The 20,039-nt window shown below is 36.0% G+C and overlaps 1 protein-coding gene across 1 annotated transcript in view; it reads left to right on the top strand.

Annotated features, from left to right (window-relative positions):
* Nucleotides 1-20,039, top strand: part of LOC123558580 (E3 ubiquitin-protein ligase HERC2-like) — a 197,919-nt gene that overhangs the window by 33,498 nt on the left and 144,382 nt on the right. The window contains exons 4-6 of the mRNA XM_053544141.1: nucleotides 11,517-11,717; nucleotides 15,579-15,798; nucleotides 17,173-17,433. Coding sequence (XP_053400116.1) covers nucleotides 11,517-11,717; nucleotides 15,579-15,798; nucleotides 17,173-17,433 — 682 coding nt within the window. The remainder of the gene's footprint in view (nucleotides 1-11,516; nucleotides 11,718-15,578; nucleotides 15,799-17,172; nucleotides 17,434-20,039) is intronic.

Raw genomic sequence — 20,039 nt, 5'->3', positions numbered from 1 at the left:
CAGAACTATCATTTGATAGATGGCACGATAGGAAGTCATAATATCTGTCATAAACAAGCAAATGTTGCTTTGTATTACAGGCAAACAAAATACACAGATTGTTTTTTATATAAATATTTGGCATGTGAGCTATTCTTATAATATGATGGATTTTTTTATCGTGTCTTAAATAGCTTCTTTATAACTTTGCACTTTGTAGACTGGTAGATAACTTTTTTCTGGTAAAAAATGATAAAAATGATCTCATTGTATGATGCAGTACTACAACTTCATTTGAGTGATCTCTTAGTGGCCAGGTGCTGGCCTGTGTCTGAAATAATTAATCCCCCGCCACAAGTGGTGGGGGTTATAGGAATGGTCTCCATCCGTCCGTCTGTCCGTAACACTTTCGTGTCCGCTCCACATCTCCTAAACCCCTTGAAGGATTTTCATGAAACTTGGGTCAAATTATCACCTCGTCAAGACGTTGTGCAGAATTTAAGAGTCAGCCATGTCAGTTCAAGGTCAAGGTCACAGCTAAAGGTCAAAGGTTTACCCTTTCACTATCCATAGCAGTGGCAGGGGATTTAGCTGTCTTTCAGACTGCCTTGTTCCTGTTGGGTTACCTGGGATCTTTTCACCATTAAAGCATGAATTGTCACCGTGTGGTCTGAGTTTGTTGGTGTGGCCTATAAGCAAACAACAATAAGAAAAAAATGTTTCTGTCTATAAATGTATACACTGCAGTATAAATCACAATAGATACACAGAGGTACAAACAATAATTTGCAGATCTGTATAGCCCCATCCTCACACACCCTTCTACTGTTTGCCAGCGCAAACTGACAGTGTTGAAAGAAAGGAACAAGAAAAAAGGTCAGTTTACAAGAAACCATGTTTTATCTTGAAAATGAGTTAATATCTACAAGATATGAGGGTCGTTGTCTTGATTTGACAGCTTAATGCCAAATTGTCCTGTTTATCTACCCATCTTTTTACTGATAAGCCATATTACCGATATCTATCTACTGTTTTTACCTGGAAATTGGCTTGCTCTGTAACAGTTTTATTCTCTTTGATGATTGTTAAACAGAAAAAACTGTGGTCAGAGCATGTTTTTATTTCATTCTCTCAGATTATCGAGGATAATGATTTTTAGTGGCTTTCTCTGTTAACCAGTGTTGACTTTTCAAGCTGTGTTTATTTTGTGGCTAGAGGCTGTTATTTCCTGTTTAATTTTTGTCTTAGAAAAAATGCTTTGTGCTATTGTTAGGTCTGAACATGTGATAGCAATACTTATTACTTCTGTATTCTAGGGTAGTTTGTAGGCCAATGCATCCTCTTCTGTTAGAGGTTCTCAAAATCTGGACAGGAACCTCTGATTTATTCCCTCTGTTTATCTGGTAAGCATAGGCACTAGTAATTACTACTGGAAGTGGTTTCAGCCAATTATTGGGCACCCGGAATTGAAATTTCAAACAAAAGCTAAGCAGAGTACTTGCTAACAATGAATTAAAAGGATATTGCATAGCTGCAATTAATAAAGATGTATTCGGATGTTTAGAAATTTACCTCAAGAAAAGATAATATTCTTTGCAATACGGGATCGTTATCGGAAAGAATGTAGTCATGCCTCTTCCCCGATTTTGATTGGTTCGTGATGATTTGTAGCTAAAAGCTACTGAATAGCAGAAACCTTTTACGTTTAATGTAACCAAACTAAAAGTATTGCTGAAATGTGCCAGAGGTTCAACAAGGGAACCATGGTAGACCTTTGGTATGCAAGAATGAGGCCATGCAGTGTTGATCATGTATGGTACAGATTTTCTATGCTTTCAGTCCCCACTTGTTGAAAACCAGTTTTCAGGACTGTACGTTGCACTTTTTCTCAGTCAGTGAATTGCCATACATGATAGATCTTCAAAAAGTTTGGTACAAACATACACTGGAACAAGGCTCAGACTTCAAGGTCACATGAAAGGTTCAAAGACTTCTGGTCAATTTTCTTGTTTTTAACCTATTTAAACATTGATTGATATACAAATATTCATCGTGTCATGTGTAAGACACGGTCCTCCATCTCAAAGGTCAAGGTCATAATAGAGGTCAAGATTTTGAGTCATTTTACTTGTTTGGTCATTTAAACTTTCTTATGCATGTGTGGGTATGTTAATAATTTTTCATAAACTTTCAGTATTCAAGACTGTGAAATATTTCTTTACCATGATATTTAACTTCACACAACTTAGGAGTTGATGAAGATACTGTAGTGGTGCTACAGTACTATGCATTCAAGGCATACTATGCATTCAAGGCATTGCTGTTGGTAAAAGTTTTTCCTGTCATTCTTTCCAGTTCCAAATGTTGTACCTTAAAACAGTTATTATGATGTATATCAAAATATAAAAAAATGCACTAGGCTTAGTCTTCATTAAGTAGAATTTTTGTTGGAAAATTGAGATAGTTGGATTATTTTGTCATGGAATAAACAACATCAAAGAACTTATTAGATCAGAGTACAGATTCGTTTTTATTAAGATTTCATTTTGCTGTATCAAATAATCTTCTAGAAATTGGTAGAAATTACTTTAAAGTGGTTGTGCAAAGAGGCAAAATTATACAAATACACCTGTGAAAAAAACAGCTTTTTTTTAATTAAGTGAGAGTGCAAGCTTTTATGTGGGTTTATCAAATTCATGCCAGAGGGATTTTTTACACTTGTCAGTACATTTGAAATTCAAATCAATCATTTTTTTTTACATTTTTCTCATCCCATATATATTTTCACCAATTTCTTTAAACAGGTGTCTGAAAACCTCAGATTCGTTTTCTCAAGAGATAAGCCAGTGTCAACCTAGTTAAACACTGACTTTGCTGCAGTTAATGAAAGAATATGTATTTCAGGAAATTCTTGATGGATTTACTACAAGCAGAATTGAAAATCTGTAAACATCTAGTCTTTTGTTCATAATTTGTCTTATTATTCTGTAGACAAAAAATACAACAAAAAATATAAGTTAGATTGGCCCTCTACTTTCAGCCTTATTTCCTTCTGTCCAGCACATACTTCATAAAAATGCAGGTACCACCCCATTAATCCTACTTCCAACAAAAAAAGTTGAGTTCCTTCTGTCCAGCACATCATTCAGTTTGTAAGATTACAGGGACCACCTTATTGCTCCAGTCTCCCGTCGTCAGTCCATTCTGTCCAGCACATGAAGCTTATAAGAATACAGGGACCACCTCATTGACCCTACTCCAAACCTTAGTCCTCTGTCCAGCATATAATTAAGTTTGTAAGAATAGAGGGACCATCTCATTGGCTCTACTTCAAGTCCTTAGTATTTTCTTTCCAGCGTATACTTGATGAAGTTGATAAGAATACAGGGACCAACTTGACCCTACTCTCAATCTCAGTCCAGTTTGACCAACACACATAAGAATATAGGAACCACCTCATCATTTGAGAAACTGCTATTTTAGAGGAAAGTAAATATGACTGCTGTTAAAAATATTTCTTGACACTTCCAAGAATCTAAAACTAGCCAGTCTGAGTGCATGACACCCATGTTGTAAGGTTAATAGTTACATAGATTAATATGAGCCGTGCCATGAGAAAACCAACATAGTGGGTATGCGACCAGCATGGATCCAGACCAGCCTGCGCATCCGCGCAGTCTGGTCAGGATCCATGCTGTTCGCTTTTAAAGCCTATTGGAATTGAAGAAACTGTTAGCGAACAGCATGGATCCTGACCAGACTGCGCGGATGCGCAGGCTGGTCTGGATCCATGCTGGTCGCATACCCACTATGTTGGTTTTCCCATGGCACGGCTCATATGTTGTCATTTCTTCCTGGTTTGTAATTTAGATACCACAATGTTGTTATCCACCTGTACAACACAGAAATCTGCTAGAACACTTTACTACAGAAAGGTGGGTTACGTCAGTGGATGAATTGTTTCCCACAGCAGCACTGAGTTAGTGATGTTGACATTTTGTGTTGTTTGTAGACATAAAACCATCAGGCTAGGATAAATTTGCCTCTTGTTTCTTACACCCACCAACTTCATTGACTGTTAAGATATGTCACAGGTGTCAGGCATTCATTGTGTGTATAAGCACTAGTTCTGTTTCATGTGGCATCAGTCAGTGTCAGTCATTTGTTTTGTTTTTGTGTCTGTGTTTCCTTTGTGATGTATCAGTCATTGTTATGGCATTATTTTTTGTTTTATATTGTGTAGAACCAGCTTTAATGGCAGTCATTTGTTTTGTGTGGCATGTGTCCTTGAATTGTACATGACATATAATTATTCATTTGTTTTGTATGGCATCAGGAGCCTCCATGGTCGAGTTACTGACTTCAGATCACTTGCCCTTCATCAATGTTGGTTCAGGCCGCACTTGGTATGTTGAATTCTTTATGCGAGGAAGCTATCCAGCTGGCTAACGGAAGGTCGGTGGTTATGCCCAGGGGCCCGCTTGTGATGAAATAATGTATGGAGGGGCACCTGGGGTCTTCCTGGAAAGTTGCCATATGACCTAAGATTGTGTCGGTGTGACGTTAATCCCAATGAAATTAATAAATAAATTGTGTGGCATCAGTCATTGGTTTGTATGACCTTTGTCATTTGTTTTGTGTGGCATCAGTCATTGGCTTGTATTCAGTAGGAAAGTTGTTTTCATCCAGTTGACTTTAGATAGTTTATCTATTTATCCAGAAGCTGTTTATGCTTACCAATTGACATATTTTTCACCTTCATACCATATTGTCAATGAATTGTGCAGAAATGTATAGAACTTGCCAAACCTTTGAGTTTAGGTGAAATGTACTGTAATTAAGCCTCTAATTGCTTCTTGGTTTATTCAAACAACAACAAAAAATCTAATATTTTCATATGTTTGGACTTAAAAGTTTTGCTAACGAGAGTGTTTTTCAGCACCTCAATTCTGCTGATGCATCATATTGTTTTTGTGCACATTTTATCAGAAACAGGTTTGTTGTTTGCAATGGCTGTTAAAACGTTGTTTTCTTTTTTGCTGAACACAACTCTTTAAACAATTACAAATGAAAAGGACCTAACCAAACTTTATCTGTATCATTCTCTCAAGGGATTTTCAGATGGATTCATTTAATTGCCTCATTCTTTTCAGGATTGGCCATTCATTTGTAAAACTGATATTTCATCACTTGAGAGCTAGAGAGGCTCATTGACATTCTTCATCCATGTGCTGATGAGCCTGTCTGGCTCTCAGCTGAGGTTTTTTGAAAGCTGAATGTGGTAACTCTGTTACAGGTTCAAATCTCTTGTGAAAGTCAGGAAGACACTATTTATATTTGGCTTGCATATCCACTTTATTATGATTTTCAGCCTTTACCCTGCTAAATTTCTAAAATAGACTGGTCGGTCATTCAATTTGGGCAGTACCACTTGTTATTCAAAGGGATGTTCACTGAAAATTTACTGACTGAATAGCGAAAAGTGCAGACCATGATCTGAGCATGCACGGACGTGATGGCTGATCTTGGTCTGCACTGGTTGCAAAGGCAAAACTACACAAATAAAATTTCAAGTAAATTTCCTGCATTTCCAAATAGTGTACTGGGTCCAGATACATTATCTGTTATTATTTCCTTGGCAAATTATTACTATCAGGGTATTCAGGACCAACAATATTTCCCTTTAGAATGCAATCTAAAGCATTTAATTACCTCTATAACAGTAATTTTTGCAGTTCTGTTGTCTTACATCACACATGGTTTATTACTTGTATTTCTGTTTTGGAATCCTCATTATTTTCAGCAGACTTGATTATGTCAACATGCAGTCCCCAAGGTTTCCAGTGCAGTTCTGAATCTGTTTTATACTTTACTATATAAAAAAGTCCAGCTTGGCAAATATAATAAAAGCTTTTTGAAAGATGAGGTAATTTCAGCTTCTCAGTTGAACGCCCTGAAATCTTTACTATATCTTAAATAGAATGCAATATGTTAACTTCATTATCGTATGCACTGTATATCTGTTTCTCTGCTTTGACAAAACTGCATCGCCAAATTGTCTCCTTTTTTGTTTGAACCTTTAAATTATCATTTTGTTTTTATCTTAGAGATTTTTTTCATTTTGCATGTCACACTTCTTCATTTGCTTTGTTCCTTTGGGTGTTACACTTGCATTTTTTCGTAACACCTTGAAACCAGTTTGTCGACATTTTTGCCTAGCTTACATTATCATTTTTTGCAGTTGTAGACATACAACAGTATTTGCTTAGTATTTATTTTGGTGTTTCTGCTGATTGCAGAACCTAGTATTACCTAGTTCACATAACTTTTCTGTTGTTGTCATTAAGACCTGGTTTTGTTATGTGCCTTGGGTTGTTTGTTTCTAATAAATCATAAGTCAGAATACGTCATTATGCTGTTTATTTTCATCTTGTTGTTTTTTCTAAAACTGCACTAGGTAAACTGAGTTTTGTTTTTGTCGAATCTTTTGTTCTTTGGTGGTTCCTTTGTAGTGGCCTACCTATGTCACATAATGTACGGATAGAGGATTTTTAAAAAAGTCTTTCCCCCTTTTTAGCTTAGAACTTAGTTGTAGGCATGACTGAAAACCAACAAAAATTTTCTTGCTCTCTTAAAGTTCTTTCTCTATCTGGTAAGCTCAGCAGGTAGTGTACAGAACCTCTAGTTCGGATGTTGTGAGCTCATTCAGGTAAGGCAAATGTTCTTCTTGATGATTTGATAGACTGCACCTCTGATTCAAGATGGGAAGTTGTCAGTTACTTGTGGAGAATTATAGTTTAGTGTTTGTGCAGAATGATTTGATAGAAGGACAATTGCCCTACAACTCTGATACAAGCGGGAAGTTGTCAGTTACTTGTGGAGAATTATAGTTTAGTGTTTGTGCAGAATGATTTGATAGAAGGACACTTGCCCTACAACTCTGATTCAAGACGGGAAGTTGTCAGTTACTTGTGGAGAACAGGTCAGTATTGGTGCAGTATGATTTGATAGAAAGATAATCGGTTCTACACCTCTGATTCAAGAAGGGAACTTATTCCACGACAGGACTCAACATTATTATTATATTATACTTGTCCGATTGTCTGGGACAAGTAAAACCAAGGTTCATAAAAGAAATGGTTGAAAAGTGGTTGTCCGACGGGACAGGTATCTCTTGAAATGGTCGTTATCAATATACATATACAGCTGAATAAGCGAAATTAACTTCATTAAATGTAATTATCGGTAATACATTTTGTAGGCAACTCAGCGTCCATCCTAGATTATACTGTGAACAGGCACGCACAACTGCTTTTATTGACAATAGTTGTAAAACGTTGGTGATACCTCTCTTTGCCAAAGCAATAATTAATTTTACGACATCCAATTCACTGACATATTACATGTCAGGCTATTTAGATATTTAAAATGCTTAAACCCAAGGGAAAAAAAAAAAGTGGGTGGGGTGGGGGGGGAAGTGGTCAGGGCAAAATAGTTTCTGGTCAAAATAAGTACTTTAAGAGCTTACTTGTGTGGCTTGACAAGTGAAAATAAAATTTAAATGTCAAGCCCTGGGAGAACAGTTCAGTATGGTGCAGAAATGAATCTGATACAAGACAATTTGACTCTGCACCTCTGATTGTAGTCTGTGTTCAGACCTTATGTTTTGTTCATAGGAGAGAACTCTTGAGACTGTTCAAATTTTGTATAATTATGACCCTTTTCTTCTCAAAACATTAGATAATCAGCAGAGCCAGGACTGATGAAGTCAGAATTATTTACAGATTTTTTTTCTAAAAAAAAAAAAGGAAGATTATCTAGTCGGTAGCCAGACTACTCTGATTGTAGAAGGGAAGTTGCCTCTTGTGAAGGACAGTTTTAATATTAGTGCAGAATCCAGGAACACACCGGTTAGGTTCATTTAACTGCCATATAACATAACTATAATATGGTTAATCTTTAGCCTGCTGGTGTCAAGTGAATCTGCCTATGCGACCAGTGCAGACCATGATCAGCCTGCACACTGATCATGGTCTGCACTGTTTGCTATGCAGTCAGTAACTTTTCAGTGAACACCCCTTTGAATAATAAGTGGTACTGGCCAAATTGAATGATTGGCCAGTCCATTTTAGAAATTTAGCAGGTTAACAGTTAAAAGGAGTCATCAAACTTGTGACAAACATAAACGAATACACAAACAAAAGTACAGTTGAGCCTTCCTTAGTGGCCACCTGTATTAAGCAGTCACTTGCCTTAACCCTTACCCTGCTAAATTTCTATAATGAACTTGTCCATATTCCAATTTGGACAGTACCATTAACTGTTAAAAGGGGTGTTAAGTTTCAAAAAAGATACAGTCAGCAAACAGTGCAGATCATGATCAGACTGCATGAATTTGCAGACTGATCATGATCTACACTGGTTGCAAAGTCAGAATCAGTTATGTCCAGCATGGTAAGGGTTAAGTATCCAGTCAGCAAACTTTTGAGATGAACATTTTGTTCTAATTTCAACTGACCTGTCTTAAGAAGCCAGATTATGTTTCTCCCTTAGGTGGCTGCTAACTACAAGTTTGGCTTAAGTTCACATTTGCTTTTCTATCCCTGGCTGCAACCATCTTCTGTTTTCTTTATAACTGATAACCTACTGAAGCATTTTTAAGAACAAAGAAATGCTTTTGAAGATTATAAACAGAGTGATGAATGCAAAGTATCAAAATATTTGTATTTTCTGGCAAATAGTCCACATTTTTCTTGGCAGTAAATTGACTAAAGCTGGATTTTTTTTTTTGTTCTTAATAGTAAAACAAAACTCAACAATGTTGACCTCATTGTTTCATTACAGTTTGGTGGAAACATTTTTGTGTAATATATTATCGTCCAAGGCTGTTATAATAATTATCATATAATTTGTTTAACCTCCATTTGTTATAGAGTGCTTTCTATTCTCAGAATCCTCAGCAGGTCTTTGAAAAGTTGTACTTAGTGAAAACACTTCTGAAATGTTGTAATCATTTGAAAACAGTGTACTCTCCTCTCTTTTGAAAGAGTGTACTCCTTTGATATGATGACAGTTACTATTATGTACTCTCCTCCTCTTTGAAATGATGTACTCTCTTCTTCTTTGAAATGGTATACTGTTGTAAATTAGCAGTCTTATTAAAGCTGATTTATTAATTGATTCTACTGATGAGAAACTTTGGCCTCTGCTACTAGAGATGTCATTCACCAGTTACCCTCATAAATTGCTTGGGACTGGAGTGTGTATCATTTTGTATCATTTTATCAGGGTATGTTGTCATCATGTACCATCGTAAACATGTCTGGTTTGTTAGAGTTAGAGGTGGCTCCATATTTGGGATGGTACCATCAGTCAACGGTTATCCTCATAAATATTAAACCCACGACCTCACGCACTCGAAGCGGGTGCTCCACCACTAGGCTACCGAGGACGTTTTTAAAAAGATATTCTTTCCTTTCCTTTGAAAAAGTGTTCTTTATTAAACCCCTTTCTCCTCCCTTCTGTAGAAGGTGTTGCACAGGACTGGTTTACTCTCCTTCTTAAAGATGTTCTGTCCTTTTTCTCTCCTTTATAAAGGTGTATACTCCTCCTTTGAGTTTGAGAAGTTGTATTGTCCACTCCTTTGAAAAGGTGAATTTATTGGTATTGTAAACAAATGGAAGCTCCTTATGAAAGTACTAAACTAAAAAGAGGTGTTTCAGGCTTTGTAGTTAGTAATCATAGTCATAAACTTAATTGATTCCTGACAGACTGGAAACAAACTGTTTGTTGTGGTACAAGGTACATGCTACCTTTTTGTGAGAAAATAGGGCACTGACAGTTATTTGACCTTGATACTTTGATTGAAGTTGGTAAATAAAAGTGTTTTCTTTCCAGACTTTGATGAATATAGGCAAAAAGTCCGAAACAAGGTTCTAAATTATAAAAGTTAGATTGAATTACAGTCCAAAAAAACTAGTGCATAAAATAGGTTGATTTTGAGCAAAGTTTCGAAATTTGACCAGTGGCATGATTTCATTGTTAGGCTGGTCTCCAAACTCAGGTTTTATATTCTTGGAGCCTGTTTTGATATGATTTATATTTAAAAGCAGCAGAAAATGCTTGCTAGAAAGCTTTTAGACTTAGTGCCAGAATACAGTAAATATTGGCAGATTTACTGCTCAGTTTATTTGATTATGTATTTTTAGATGCTGCATAGTAGATTACTGTCTTATAACTTGAGCAGACATATCAAATGGGTTATCTAAATGTTAGATTCATCTTTGACACAATTTATTTCTAGCAAGACTGGTTTCTGTGCAGATTTGTCATATAGGAAGTTCCTTGATTTACTTGACATAAAGATTTTCTTGATTCCATTCATAAAGGTAATGTTTTGCAAAGCAGCATTTTTCTGGAAGTTTTGTTACAGAAGATGAATTTTGGATATACTGATTAAAACAATGGAATAACTAATTCAAATTGGAGATGACAGTAGGTTGTGACACAAATTTTGTGACAACAAGGGCCATAACCCATAACCGAGAATATTTATTTCATAAATCATAATGTTGTGTTTTTCTTTGGGGCCCATAAAAATACATACACGTGCCCCTAAGTATAAAAGGGTTCCATGTCATAAGAGTTTGGATACTTCTTTTTTCTTGTTTCATAACACAATAATTTTCAAACTGACCAAATGGCAAGGTTGCATTCAGAGTTATCTCCTACTTGGGGCAAGGTTGATATTGGTATTACAAATTTAAACTGATTGATTATACTTCTCTTAACCTGCTAACTTTCTATAATGAACTTGTCCATCATTCAGTTTGGACAGTACTATTAACTGTTAAAAGGGGTGCTTACCATAAAGATACTGACTGAATGGCGAAGAGTGCAGATCATGACCAGACTGCACGAATGATCAGGCTGATCTGGTCACAAAGTCAGAATCAGTGATGTCCAGCATGATAAGGGTTAAGATATTAAATGCCCAGTTTGAGTTTTATGTTTTACTCCAGTGTCTGTAGGGTATTATTGTGTGTGGTCGTTGGCTTTGATGTAGAGAATGTTTGGCTAATTTACCTTTGTTTATTAACTAATTAATACATGTATGTAACAGACATACCTGTAAATCATAAAACACAACTGTAGTATGGTGGTGTTTTTGCAAGTTTGTGTCTCAAAAAAAAAATCTGGTTAGTTATGAGAAAATGGAGAAGTTTAATTTATAATTTCAAGATCTCATACCAGCAGATTGGAAAAGTACTTGCAGTGTTTTCAGGGTCATAGGTAACTCATTACATGTTGTTCTTAGGTAAAGAATATTGTTAGATTGCCTTTATATATCCAAAAAAGGTGATCCTCTTTGTTTTCTGGCATGACCCCCCCCCCACCCCCCGCACACACACACACCCTTCTGAGATGTTGATTCTGAACATTTAATTATATATTGTCTTGTTAAATTTTGGAATTTATAGGATTTAACTGTTCTTCTGTTCTTGTTGGTCATTTCAAATTTTAATCTCCCATTCCAGGTGAGACGGGGAAGTATTACTGTGGAATGAAACTGCTGTCATGTAAATGCTGTGATGGACATTGTGGACCAGATAATGGATGTAACTGCGACCCCTGTGCTGCCCTTGATAAGGAAGAGGAGGAGAATGCGGCGGAAATGGCCCACAGACCCCCACCTGCAGGGCCAATGATTGACAGCTGGACATGGGGAGAAGAACCAGGTAAGCATGAAGACATTGAAGTTATGGCATTATGGAAGTAACTTTTCCTGCACAGTCCAAATCGTGGCCTCAACGCGAAACTAGTCTATCTGCTTCTATTTCTATATACACATAGACTAGTTTTGTGTTGAGGCCACGAAATACGTTTGGGTACACTTTGCCATTTCCTGCAACTTTTACTTCATTCTTTGATTCAGGTTTTTTAAACAGTTCTTCATACTTGTGAGAAAAAAATAATTACACATCATTCTATATGTCTCCATTCAATGGCAGTAGTGTAATTGTATTACAACGAATCTTTGCCCATAAATATTAAAAAAAGAAATATTCAGAATTTTCCAAATCATTAACTAGAACATTTTTAGCTCGACTATATGAAGTATAAGGAGAGCTATCCTACTCGCACCGGCGTTGGCGTCTTTCGGCGTCCCCACCTTGGTTAAAGTTTTGGTGCACTTTCTCTTTTTTCAACATATCTCTGTACTTACTTGATGGATTTGATTCAAACTTGAAATACTTATTCCTCATCATCATCCACATCGTCTGACATAAGGGCCATAACTCTGGCACCAATATTTCATGAATTATCCCCCCCTTTTCACTTAGATTTTCAGGTTAAAGTTTTGATGCACTTTCACTCTATCTCTGTTATTACTGAATGGATTTGATTCAAACTTATAATAGTTGTTCAGCATCATCAACCACATCACAAGATGCATAACTCTGGCACCATTTTTAGCTCACCTGTCACAAAGTGACAAGGTGAGCTTTTGTGATCGCGCGGTGTCCGTCGTCCGTCCGTGCGTGCGTCCGTAAACTTTTGCTTGTGACCACTCTAGAGGTCACATTTTTCATGGGATCTTTATGAAAGTTGGTCAGAATGTTCATCTTGATGATATCTAGGTCAAGTTCGAAACTGGGTCACGTGCCGTCAAAAACTAGGTCAGTAGGTCTAAAAATAGAAAAACCTTGTGACCTCTCTAGAGGCCATATATTTCACAAGATCTTCATGAAAATTGGTCAGAATGTTCACCTTGATGATATCTAGGTCAAGGTCGAAACTGGGTCACGTGCGGTCAAAAACTAGGTCAGTAGGTCTAAAAATAGTAAAACCTTGTGACCTCTCTAGAGGCCATATATTTCACAAGATCTTCATGAAAATTGGTCAGAATGTTCACCTTGATGATATCTAGGTCAAGTTTGAAACTGGGTCACGTGCCGTCAAAAACTAGGTCAGTAGGTCTAAAAATAGAAAAACCTTGTGACCTCTCTAGAGGCCATATATTTCACAAGATCTTCATGAAAATTGTACAGAACGTTCACCTTGATTATATCTAGGTCAAGTTCAAAACTGGGTCACATGTTGTCAAAAACTAGGTCAGTAGGTCAAATAATAGAAAAACCTTGTGACCTCTCTAAAGGCCATATTTTTCATGGGATCTGTATGAAAATTGGTCTGAATGTTCATCTTGATGATATCTAGGTAAGTTCGAAACTGGGTCAGGTGCGGTCAAAAACTAGGTCAGTAGGTCTAAAAATAGAAAAACCCTGTGACATCACTAGAGGCCATATATTTCATGAGATCTTCATGAAAATTGGTCAGAATGTTCATCTTGATGATATCTAGGTCAAGTTTGAAAGTGGGTCACGTGCCATCAAAAACTAGGTCAGTAGGTCAAATAATAGAAAAACCTTGTGACCTCTCTAGAGGCCATATTTTTCATGGGATCTGTATGAAAGATGGTCTGAATGTTTATCTTGATGATATCTAGGTCAAGTTCAAAAGTGGGTCACGTGCCATCAAAAACTAGGTCAGTAGGTCAAATAATAGAAAAACCTTGTGACCTCTCTAAAGACCATATTTTTATGGGATCTGTATGAAAATTGGTCTGAATGTTCATCTTGATGATATCTAGGTCAAGTTCGAAACAGGGTCATGTGCGTTCAAAAACTAGGTCAGTAGGTCTAAAAATAGAAAAACCTTGTGACCTCTCTAGAGGCCATACTTGTGAATGGATCTCCATAAAAATTGGTCAGAATGTTCACCTTGGTGATATCTAGGTCAGGTTTGAAACTGGGTCACGTGCCGTCAAAAACTAGGTCAGTAGGTCAAATAATAAAAAAACCTTGTGACCTCTCTAGAGGCCATACTTTTCATGGGATCTGTATGAAAGTTGGTCTGAATGTTCATCTTGATGATATCTAGGTTAAATTTGAAACTGGGTCAGCTGAGATCAAAAACTAGGTCAGTAGGTCTAAAATTATTAAAATCTTTTGACCTCTCTAGAGGCCATTTTTTTCAATGGCTCTTCATGAAAATTGATCTGAATGTTCACCTTGATGATATCTAGGTCAGTTTCGAAACTGGGTCACGTGCGGTCAAAAACTAGGCCAGTAGGTATAAAAATAGAAAAACCTTGTGACCTCTCTAGAGGCCATATTTTTCACGAGATCTTCATGAAAATCAGTGAGACTGTTCACCTTGATGATATCTAGGTAAAGTTCAAAAGAGGGTCACGTACCTTCGAAAATTAGGTCAATAGGTCAAATAATAGAAAAACCTTGTGACCTCTCTAGAGACCATATTTTTCAATGGATCTTCATGAAAATTGGTCAGAATTTTTATCTTGATAATATCTAGGTAAGTTCAAAACTGGGTCACATGAGCTCAAAAACTAGGTCACTATGTCAAATAATAGAAAAAACGACGTCATACTCAAAACTGGGTCATGTGGGAAGAGGTGAGCGATTCAGGACCATCATGGTCCTCTTGTTTCATGAATTATTCCCCCTTTTTACATAGAATTTCAGGTTAAAGTTTTATGCACTTTCACTCTATCTCTGTTATTACTGAATGGATCTGATTCAAACTTAAACAATTGTTCAACATCATTACCCTTATCATATGATGCAAGGTGCATAACTCTGGGACCATTTTTTCATGAATTATTTCCCCTTTTTACTTAGAATTTTAGGTTAAAGTTTTGATGCACTTTCACTCTGTCTCTGTTGTTACTGAATGGATTTGATTCAAACTTAAAATAGTTGTTCAGCATCATCAACGACATCACAAGATGCATAACTCTGGTACCATTTTTTCATGAATTATTCCAATTTTTACTTAGAATTTCAGGTTAAAGTTTTATGCACTTTCACTCTATCTCTGTTATTACTGAATGGATCTGATTCAAACTTAAATAATTGTTCAACATTATTACCCTTATCATATGATGCAAGGTGCATAACTCTGGGACCATTTTTTCATGAATTATTTCCCCTTTTTACTTAGAATTTTAGGTTAAAGTTTTGATGCACTTTCACTCTGTCTCTGTTGTTACTGAATGGATTTGATTCAAACTTAAAATAGTTGTTCAGCATCATCAGTTTCACTATCCAGCATCGAAATAGTCGAGCACGCTGTCTCCTTTGACAGCTCTTGTTGTATTTATTATAATATAAATATTCATAGTTTCATAAGGATCCGGCAATGAATGAAGTCACAATGACATCTTTATGTCCAAATTGCATAGAGCATAATCGTTTTTGCCATGACATCTCTGCAAATCAAGAGAAATCGAGAATATGAATTTTTCCGTTTGGTTCTATTCTCCACCAGTGGCTAAAATAGATTCTATGTGGAATAAAACATGCCACTAAAATTCCCCTTTCAGCTCGTTTGCGTCAAAATTTCCCCCTGGCTAAGGGCACTGACCCCCTTCCCCAAAAGTGGAAAAAAAGACCCTGATAAATCACCATCGTATAGTTGTTTTATGATAGTATTTGTAATTTTGATGTACAGGTTTTGAAGTTTTAGTTAAAAATTCATGTAAAGTTTGTAAGTTCAAACATTTTGATTTTCAGATACAGCAAAGCTAGAAGTGTGTCTCCGTTCGTTGCTACATGAGAACCAGCAGTTATGCACAGAGGCTGCTTGCACCTCCCTGTCGACAACACGACTCCAGCAGCGACTAGCTGTCCTCGAGCGCTACTTTAGCGCAGTCTCGAGACAATCACCTCCCGAGAAAAGTGGACCATCTAAGAAAAGTCAGGCAAACCAAACTAATTTGAATAAACAGAAAAGGTAATGTTATTTTGAAATTTCTGATATAATTTGGAATTTCCACCTGGTGTATAGTTTTAATAAAAGTGTATAAATAGGAACATTAGATGTAAAGCAGAAAGTGAAAATGCTGTTTTCATGTTAAAGAGTTCAACATTGAAACATGCAATTTCATAAAACACATCTGATTCAGTATTATTTTCATATGTTCAAATTGAATTTTAAGTACTTTGAGGAAAATATTTTTTTTCAAAAGCAGCTTAGAGGTAAAGGCCAGGAAAAAAATCAGATTTTTAGCTCGACTATTCGAAGAATAGTCTATTCTGCTCACCCTGGTATCGGCTTCACCACTCTGGCATCGGCGTCACACATTGATTAAAGATTTGCATGCAAGTACATATGGCTATCATTTAAAGGCATATAGCTTTAAAACTTAATTTTTCTTTATCTAGGTCAATTACCAACCTCACCGGGTCAAGTCCCATAACTCTGACATGTATTTTGGGCAAATTATGCCCCCTTTTGGACTTTGAAAATTCTGGTTGAAGTTTTACATGCAAGTTAAGTCAGTTTTAAAAGCTCATTAGAGCTTATGTTATTTGTTACATTTGCACCAACTTTGTAAATAAAATTGACTTCACTTTACTTGAAATTTCTATCTCCAAAACTAATGCAGATATTGAATTGAAACTTCACATGTGTCTTCGGTGTTATAAATCTAGGTAATAGCATCAAGTACCATAACTCTGACAAGAAAATCCTGGTTAAAGTTTTGTGTGCAAGTACATATGGCTATCATTTAAAAGCTTATAGCTTTGAAACTTATTTTTTCTTTTTTGAAAGTTACCATCTGTAAAACAAATGCAGATATTAAACTGAAACTTCACATGTGTCTTCGCGGTTATAAAACTAGTTGATTGCATCAAGTCCCATAACTCTGACATGTATTTTGGGCAAATTATGCCCACTTTTGGACTTAGAAAACTTCTGGTTAAAGTTTTGGTTGAAACTATTGATATTTTAACATAAGATTAATATTCCTGCTTCTGTGACAACAATTCGAATAGTCGAGCACTGGTTGTCTTACGGACAGCTCTTGTTTATTATTTAACACAGATTTTAGAATCTTATTTAGGCTTCCACAGCAGATTGAGTCAAGGTTCAAAATTAGACTCTGACATGTGAAGAAGCCATTGAGCTGGCTTACGATATGCTTGTAGTTATACCCAGGTGCCGGCCTGAAGTATCACCCAGAGGTATACAAGGAGTATCCTTCCAACATTAAAATCAGGAAAGTTACCTTGTGGCCTAAATTGTGTCAGAATGACTGACTGAACAAAGCAAACAGAATGTGACTTTTTACACAAATTACAGAGCATTATATTTTTGTTTCAGTAACATCAAACCAGCAGAGAAAGCTACCATGGGTTTGGCTAGAGTCGGATCCAGAGCTGCACTAAGTTTTGCTTTTGCATTCCTCCGTCGAGCCTGGAGGTCAGGAGAAGATTCAGACCTATGTTCAGAACTCCTTCACGAGTCCCTGGAAGCCCTGCAGTCTCTGCCAGAGGCCAGCCTGTTCGAGGATGGCTCAGTGTCTGGGGTCTGGCTAGATGTCGTGGAGAGAGCAGCCAAGTTTCTCAACTCAGTGGTTGCAGGGTAAGATTTGCTGTCTAAAAATTACACTGTTGTAAAATAAAGCATATGTATTTCAGCATGAAAGGTGTATCTGGAGTAGTCCATTTGAGAATAAAGTAGAAAAAAGGTGGAAACTCCACAGATCGCCCAGCACAACAAAAATTAAAATGTTGCAAGCTCAGTTTGACTAGTGGAAATGCATGCCACCGTCCATGCCCTCTTATTGCTTTAAGTTGACAAAAAATCAGGTACGAAAATATACTTAAGTGACATCCACAGACATGTTCATACAGCATTCAACATGAAACCTTTAGTGATACACTAGAGTGCAATTCCATAAAAAGTGGTGTAATGTCCTCAGTTTAAATGTTATTAGTTGACTGTCCAGACATTCTAGAAATTGAAGATTCCTTGTAAATAATTTCAATATTTATCATTACCATAGCTCTTTTTTGATAACCAGTCATTGATATAGAATTTTACATCTGCACAACCATCTGTGCAGGTTGTGTAAGTTTGGAATTGCATTGACTGCATAAAGGTAGACAACTCTCTTTCTTAATGAGGCATATGTTTTTCAGTTAACTGACCTTGAAGCTCTTCATATTAAAGCCACCCCTGTAGATGGTTTGAAAAAAATTTAGTATCTTTATTTAAACAAGAGATTTATATAAAATTTATATCGAGTGATAATGAATAATAGTTAGGAACAGGTCAGAGTTAACTGAAAACTTGTATGAAGTTTTGATTTTATTCATCATTTCAAAAGCATCAAACACATTTCACTCATTTCACCATTTTTGTAAAGTAAACATTCATATGTCACAATCCAAATTCATTAAGGAGGTAGGTTACCTTGATATTTGTAAGTGCGCATGTCCAACCGGAAGCTAACGTGACGATTTACGACGACGTTTACGACAAACTAAATGTGTTTGTATATTCATTCTTCTGAAAACAAATCATAGACCTGTCTTCGATCTGACTCTTTATGGTTTAATAATGCAGAAATAATGAATAAATTGCCGCAGAAACGCTTCAAAACAATGTTGCCTTAAAATGACGTCATTGACGTCATGACGTTACGTGTCAGTTACCGCGCAAAATTAATAGCTTTTATCTTGAAAGTACGTAATTCTGTGCATTTTCTTTATTCAAACTATTTTCAAATAACCATTATTTGCTGAAATATTTTTTATGAGTCTTTTGCTCTGAATAATAATCAATATTTTGCTTCTTTTATGTAGTTATATTGAAATGTTATGCCGAATGTAAGAAAATAGATGATGGTAACCAATGTTATTTGGAATATAGTTGGGTGAGAGGTTACTTGTTACGGCCATTTTCAAATAAAAAATCTAGAAGTTTGATTTGTAATACCTATTTTTCAGGTTCCGTTGATAATTTGTTACTTATATACTAAAACTAAGATCTAAAATTGTTCAAATTTCAGTAGAAAATTGTGGTTTCTTGAATTGAATTGATGTTACCATGGAAACGAAGCCCGTGACCTATGTATCTAAATGTAAAATTCAAAAGCGTTGACACTAATCTATTTAAGAAACACAGCTTCGGCTTTTTATTTTCATTTCAACAATATCCATGAGAATAATAGTAGCATGCTGAACGATTTTTCCATGAAAAATGCCAGACGAGGGGTACTGCTGTAAGTATTCTAAGCTTAGAAATTTGTTTGAATAAATGCAGATAACACGAAAATATAACTTACGTTAGAAATAATATGTTTTAAAGCTACATCAACTAGAAAGATAATCTTATTCAATATTATTTTATAAGAAATTGCGACAAAAAGCAAGATATAAGCCATTTTAAACATCTCTGTTGCCATGGTTACTTTAAACTTTAAGAAAAATAGGGTACCTTGTATAGTGCTTGGTATGTTGCTAATAATATTACCCAAATATTCCATGTTGGTCATTAACAGAATGGCACTGAAGCCGTCGAAAACCCCTATTTTTATACATAGTTGTTTAAAAATGAGAGAAAATGCGTTACCATGGAAACACGAGCCCCGCGACATATACATTTTCAGCTTATATTAGAAAGCTAACGTGCATACTAGTAAAATTATAGATTATGCTGACTTCTACGGATATCAACGAAACTAAAATACACTGAAAAGTGTTAAATATCCGTATTTTCCTTCTTCTTCCAATATGAAATACCTTTGGAGGGTCATGTTCTTCAAACCTGGATAAAAATTGAACTTGAAGGAACAGAGACAAACGAAACTGAGATTATTACAGTTAAGACTTCATATTACACGAAATACGAAAAGATGCTGCGGTTCAACTAATTTGAATTTACCCTTGTAACAAGGTAACCTACCTCCTTAAGAAAGCAACTTTTAAGAAGTGCAGTTTAGAAAAATTCTAAGCAGTATAAGTAGTAGTAATTAAATATGAATGATTTTATTATTGTGTGCATAATTATTATTATTATTATTATTATACCAGATTTATATAGCGCCCTTTTCATGATCAATTTCACGTTCAAAAGCGCTTTACATAGTTCAAATGCAGCCACACAGGGCACATAATTCATCCTCTACTAGTACAGACACAAAGCGATCTGACCAGAGGGACAGTGTGAGACAAAGCCCCCAC

This window comes from Mercenaria mercenaria, chromosome 5, assembly GCF_021730395.1.
Source record: "Mercenaria mercenaria strain notata chromosome 5, MADL_Memer_1, whole genome shotgun sequence".
Classification (NCBI taxonomy): Eukaryota; Metazoa; Mollusca; class Bivalvia; order Venerida; family Veneridae; genus Mercenaria; species Mercenaria mercenaria.
The sequence above is the reverse complement of the archived record's forward strand: the minus strand, read 5'-3'. Positions and strand labels throughout refer to the sequence as shown.